The 6,550-nt window shown below is 46.6% G+C and overlaps 1 protein-coding gene across 1 annotated transcript in view; it reads left to right on the top strand.

Moving 5' to 3' along the window:
• XRCC5 (X-ray repair cross complementing 5) overlaps positions 1-5,322 on the top strand; it is a gene marked incomplete at its 5' end in the record, with an annotated part of 60,543 nt that extends 55,221 nt beyond the window's left edge. Inside the window, 2 exons of the mRNA XM_018552551.1 lie at positions 3,688-3,810; positions 5,194-5,322. Of these exons, the coding sequence (XP_018408053.1) occupies positions 3,688-3,810; positions 5,194-5,322 (252 nt within the window). The remainder of the gene's footprint in view (positions 1-3,687; positions 3,811-5,193) is intronic.
• Between the last annotated feature and the right edge of the window lie 1,228 nt (positions 5,323-6,550).

A 6,550-nucleotide genomic window follows, 5' to 3' on the forward strand; every position in this document is an offset into this window, starting at 1 on the left:
TCAGTTATATCACCGGTCTCGCCACGTGGATGGCGCATTATGAAAAGTTTTTAAAATGAGCAGCTCGGAGTCGTCGTCGGAGATGAGGGGAGCTCGGTGAGAAGACTTCTGTGGAGCCCCAGAGGGACTCGGCTTCCCACAGCGCCCGACTCTGTGGGAGAGGATAAAAATACACACCAAGCCGGGCCTTACTCATATTTATTTTACAAAGTTTCCTTCACATCAAGAAACGAGGCTGACTGCTGATAGCAAGCGGCAGCTTAAAGGGACACGACTTCTTTCTTTTAATCTTTAATTAGTAAATTTATTATTACATTTAAAAATAAGCTCACACATTTTCGAGTCTGTTTTTAAGTTTTTTGTCGATTTCTGGGGAAAGAACAGACGATAAGAGAACCCAGAGAATAGGGTTACCTTTCCGCTCGGGATAAGTGGCACCCTATTACAATTAGGTCTATTAGGGATGCGCAGATACTTGGCATTTTCATGAGAACTACCAGGGTTGCAGCGGTTGCAGCCGGGACCTGGCTCTGGCGCTCCACCACTGTCCTGAAATCATTAGTCTGTATTGTTTTAGAAAAACTGTCACATGACAATAAACAGAAATGTATCAGTACTCGTACTCACAAAACTGGTATCTGTGCATCCCTTTATTTATATTTATAAAAACAAAATCGTACATTAAATCAGAGATGTACAAATCCCAGGAGCTCCGTGTGCTCCTTACAAATGACAGCTGCCTCCTAATTTTTTTATTTTTCTCTAGTGTAGTCTTGGAGCTCAAAAGTATCGGTACTTGTACCGAGTACTGTACTTGGTATCTGTGCAACCCTAAGGTCTATGTAGCCTTTGTAGGTCTGGCTTCTTCCATGGCTCTCTTTATAAAAATGTAAAACGCAAAGCAACAGGTTCTCTTTAATGCCCCCTTCCACAGGAGCACATACCGTCCTGTCATTCCTTCCATGTTTTGTTCATCGGCCTGGAGTGAGTCGCTCTAGTCGGAGCTTATACAGGGCTGAGGACTCTTCCCATCCCGATGTGACAACACGCCAACCACCAGCTCTGTCACATGAAGCTCCATCCCAGATAGCAAGGATAACTTGCCACAAACTTGTGTCAGGGTTAAATTGTAATTCTTTCTAACTTGCTGCACACATTCCTGGCAGGTTGTAGACTTGCAGAACACTCGCAGCACAAGTTCTAGGCGACACTTTTTGAATTTGTAGCAAATTTGCTTGGCAAGTCTACAGCAAGAGTCCTGCAGGTCTTAGCAAGAGCTCTGCGAGTGTACGGCACTTTTACAAAGCACGTTGATCTGGAGACTTGCAATGCAGACTCGCTGTAATTGTGCAACAAAATTATGAAGCTCGGCAAGTCTAGCCATAGTTTAGCAAGTCATTTTCAAACTTGCAGCTCAATGGCTTGCTATCTGGGCTATGCTATCTGGGATAGATTGAGGCAGATGCGTGTCCCGCAAAGTTCTGCCAAAAGACAACCAAATTCAACTGCCTTCTACGGACAAAATAAACTACACACCTTCATCCTCAGAACCCTAAACCTGCCCCTAATCTACACACTGGCCCAAGGAAAACATTTCCCGATCCAATAATTAGGCAACTGAAGTCTCCCTGGATCAACAATCCTCATAAGCAGCACCAACCCTGATTGAAGTGGCCTAAATCAACAAGAAACGCGTTGAAGGTGATAAAATGTAAGTTAAAAATCTTCATAAGTGCTTCCAAAACCTATTTTCCATCTGAGCAAGAAAAAAAACAAAAACTACAAGGAGCCAAAAGAGTCATGTGTGTTTTTTCTCCATAGCGTTACCGGCATGGCCATTCTCAGCATCTATGGAACAGAAGCGGGTAAGGGTTTGCAATAAGGTTTGCTACAATTCTTTAATGTTATAAATGATCGGTGTTGTTGCAGGAGGAACATTTCTCCAGATGACCAGCAATGGAACAAGAATTATTTCCACTGTCCACCAGTGTAACGGAGGCCCTGCACTAATCACCTTTGTAATGGGCATTTGTCCAGTGACTGCTGTATATAATGTATACAATCATTATTATCAGGGGTTCCCAGAGCCCTTAGAATAACTTCAAGGGTTCCTCCATGGTAGGGCGGCTGAGGAAAGCTGCTCGGAGCGCTTTGTAAAACATGCTGAAGTATTTGATTTGTTGAATTCACGCTTCGGTGATCGTCCTCTGTTCCTGATCCCAGTGTAACGGAGAATCACCCGCTCCATGCTGATGGGGACGAGTGTGAGGTTTTGTGACATGTGTCACGTGACTTTGTCACTTTGTATTAATGGCGGCTTCATGCGTCAGTCAGTGAGTGACGTCTCGGTGCGCACTGTCACATCGTATCATTGCCATGGACGCATGGATCCCTGTGATTCCCTCTGACACCCCGTGGGTGATGGGAAAGGTGTCATCGAGGTCTCCTGGTGGCCTCTGTATTGTATAGTTTAATATGCAGAATATTCCACGTTTACATCCACAAGATGAAGGAGAATGTGTTCCTGATACTGGCAGCTGACCAGCAGGATCATGAGATCTGAACTCCATTCCGCTGGTGAGAAAAAGCTACAATATCCCTTTGCAGGATGTACACCGTCCCTATGAACTAGATACATTGTATATATAGTTTTGTATAGAGTAGTGAAGTTGGAACCCCTGTCAGCTTTTTATTGCCCGCTGGGAGGGTTCACTCTCTCTTGTCTCGGTAAGTCCCCATTCACATCTGTGCGATTTAATGCACACTGGTCAAAATGCGACAACGCATGACAAGAGGATTACCTTTGCTGTGGCCCCATAGACCAACAGAAGCGCATGGAAAATGCAGAAGCAAAAGTGTGAACCTAGTTTTAGTGTCAGTGTTAGGGTCAATGTTAGTGCCAATGTTGGGAACAGTGTTGGGGTCAGTTTTGGGAACAGTGTTAGGGTCAATGTTGGGAACAGTGTTGGGGATCAATGTTGGGAACAGTGTTAGGGTCAATGTTAGTGCCTGTGTTGGGGTCAATGTTAGTGTTAGGTGTAGTGTTAAGGTCAGTATTATGCGTCGTGTTAGGGGTAATGTTAGGTTCAGTGTTAGTGTCAGTGTTAATGTTAGTGTCAGTGCCATTTTTCATGTCAGTGTGTTGGAGTAGTATAAAAAAAAAAAAAAAAGCAAAACTCACATTATTGTTTCTGGGCCCAACTACAGGTACAGGTAACAAATAACACTCACATATGTGGTGTCCCGGCACACATCAAGATTAGGAGAATTTATTTGGGGTATTTTCTGGTGGTGAGTCATGGTAACGACATACAAATATACAGCTTCATTTAAAAAAAAAGATATTTTATTACCATTTTTGCCCGGTTTTCTTTTGATAATAAAACAATCCGGAGATCTCTATTACTAGGTGGGAATTGTCCTGGACAGTGCGCGGTCCTGGTGTTACGTTGCCGGTCCAGGCGTTACGGTTTGTTTTATGCCCATCATTAAAGGGTTAATCATGGACATTTTTGGGTCGGGGCTCCTCTTCCTTTATTCTGGAGAAGCTGAATCTACTTGGGTAGTGTGTTCATCTGGCAGTGTGTGGCATCTCCCTGCTCGCCCGGCCGCTGCCGCCGCCGCCACGCTGTTCTCTTCTCTTGCAGATCAATAGGATGTTTCTCATCTACTTAATTGTACCCGTAGGGTTTCTGCCCAGTCAGAGCGCCATTGTCTCCGGCAGATCATAATGGTATCCGACACCGAGACAACTTCATTAAAAGATCATCAAGCCCGCGACGCATCCGTGCCCGCAACCCTCTGCTCAGTGTAATGCTGCCCGTGCCCCCTCCTGGAGCTATGGAGGAGCTCCGACTATAACATGGCATGCTGAGACTTATAGTTCCTCTGCATTAATTGTCTCCAAATAAATGTGACCCATTTTCTAAAAGACAGCGAGGAGAGACAGTCAGGGGAGAGAGCGAGGAGAGATGGCCAAGGGAGAGAGCGAGCAGAGACAGCTAGGGTAGAAAGAGAGGAGAGGCAGCCAGAGGAGATAGAGGAGAGAGAGTGAGCAGAGAGAGAAGAGAGACAGCCAGGAGAGAGCAAGAAGAGGCAGCCTGGATAGAGAGCGAGGAGAGACGACCAGGGGAGAGAGGGAGGAGAGACAACAAGGGGAGAGAGCGAGAAGCCAAGGGAGAGAGTCAGGAGAGGCAGCCTGGATAGAGAGCCAGAAGAGAGAGCGAGGAGAGACGGCCAGGGGAGAGCGTGGAGAGACAGCCAGGGGAGATAGAGGCGAGACAGCCAAGGGAGAGAGTGAGCAGAGACAGCCAGGGTAGAGAGAGAGGCGAGACAGGGGAGAGACCGCCAGGAGAGAGCAAGAAGAGGCAGCCTGGATAGAGAGCGAGCAGAGACGGCCAGGGGAGAGAGTGAGCAGAGACAGCCAGGGGAGAGAGTGAGCAGAGACAGCCAGGGGAGAAAGAGAGAGCCAGGAGAGAGCGAGGAGAGGCAGCCTGGATAGAGAGCGAGAAGAGATGGCCAGAAGAGAGAGCGAGGAGAGATAGCCAGGGGAGAGAGGAGAGATAGTGTACAACACATCTGCCTGAAGCAGAACCCCTGTGCCCTTCAAGACGTATTTGCGCCCTCTGTTTCAGACACCTCTCTGAGTTCCAGCATCCCTCCATAGCCCGTGCCTCCTCCATGCACTCAAATTGGCACACCAGGACCCCGTGGTTGCCCCAGTCCACCTGACATCTTGTGTCCAGGTTTCAGCTGGCCTGAAACCTGGACTGTCCAGGTGAATCATGGACAGGTGTCAATCCTAGTCCCATGGGGCATTGCAAGACTCGGACAGCCACAGGCATGACTCCCAGAGTCAGCCATGGGATTTGTAGTTTCACCACAGCTGCAGTGCCGAGATTGGTTACTCCTGCTATAGAGTGACAGCTCTGAGTCTACTGGGGCTGCTGACCTTGCATCCAAGATGGTGGCCCCCACCAGCGGTCTCGGGGCTTTTGGATGTCTACTCAAGGGGAGGCTTTTCCAGGTAAATAACATGCAATAAATACATCTATGCATAAATGATTGGTCCGGTGGCAGGTTCTCTTTAAGTTACAGACAGCCAGTCCATTAGCATTTTTAGAATGTCCTCCAGTTGGCTCCGTTCTAGTTTCCTTTATTCATTCCCATCTGAAGTTGTGTTTTTCCTCGCAGTGGATGCCGGAGATCCTGAATGAATGGCCGGTGTTGACAAGCCGCGTGCTGCTCGGAACAATGCTCCGCCAGACGCTCCCTTCCTTTTGTGAATCCGTCAAAAGACGCTCTGCTTGTGAACAATATTGACACCAGGTTCCGCTTTCCCCCCGTTGTTGTGAATGTGCTCGGATACGCTTCCCAAGATCGATAACACAATGGAAGCGGCGCAGCGTGGCTTCGCGGAGGGGCAGGCGTGCGCGGCGTGCCATCCGACCGTCAGTCAATAATCTGCGCACAATTAAGCTTCCGCGCCATAAACTCGCTCGCTGCTAAATAGACCTCAAAATCAACATGAAAAAGTTTGATGCGGCAGACGAGCTCGTTATCGGCAGTACTGCCGGCGCGGCGCATTATCTCATTTGTGACCGAGGAACTTAAAATGTTTCCCCGCTGTTGTGGAGGAGGAAACAATCACCTCCGGGTCGGAGATAAACATTGTAAGGACTTTAGGAGTTCATTGCAGGCTCACACCTGCTGCTCTTCTGTACAGACTGATCCAGGTGTTCCAGTCACTTCCTGTCCGTTCAGTGGGCGGGTCTACCTGCTGTGATCACATGACCACTGTAAGCTGCTGGGATAAGCTGTAAGGTGATCACATGGGGAGAAAGTGGCATTGTTAGGGAAGTTCCGGCAAAGTTGTTTAAGAGGACACTTCTTCCGGTGACATCTGCCTTACAAGGGAATTCCCTTCACTCGTGTAGAGTTTTCCTCTCACCGTCACCTGCACAGGAAGCACAGGGAAATCTCCCCAAAGGGACACAGAAAAAAATAAACTGACTGGGGGGTCTTAACTATTACCCACACCAGGGTAATAGGCAACCTTGGCAATCCAGCTTTTGTGGAACTACAAGTCCCATGAGGCATTGCAAGACTCTGACAGACACAGGCATGACTCCCAGCTGATGAGGTCATTGTCAGGCTGAGTACTATGACCTCAGTGAGGGGTAATAAATATTTGGAAGTGATATTATGACGTAGCATGAGAAATATGTCTGATGACGGATCCACCTTAAATCCCCCTGTATATTCTGGTGCTAGCCTTTAATATAAAATATGCTATTATTAGAGATGCACCGAAATGGAAATTTCAAAACAGAAACGAAACCGAAATGAAAAAAGAAATTGTCAGGATTAAACCGAAAAATGTTTTTTTATTTTAACTTTTTTTCACATTTTTCAAATATTTAATTTTTATTTATTTTTTATAAACTGTTTAATTTTTTATATTTTATTTGTATCTATTTATTCATTTTTATTAAATATTCATATTTTTTACTTTACTTTTAGGGGCTTCGGGGAAATATTGGGGGTCTAA

Source organism: Nanorana parkeri, unplaced genomic scaffold (genome assembly GCF_000935625.1).
Source record: "Nanorana parkeri isolate BGI_ZX_2015 unplaced genomic scaffold, ASM93562v1 scaffold92, whole genome shotgun sequence".
Taxonomy (NCBI): Eukaryota; Metazoa; Chordata; class Amphibia; order Anura; family Dicroglossidae; genus Nanorana; species Nanorana parkeri.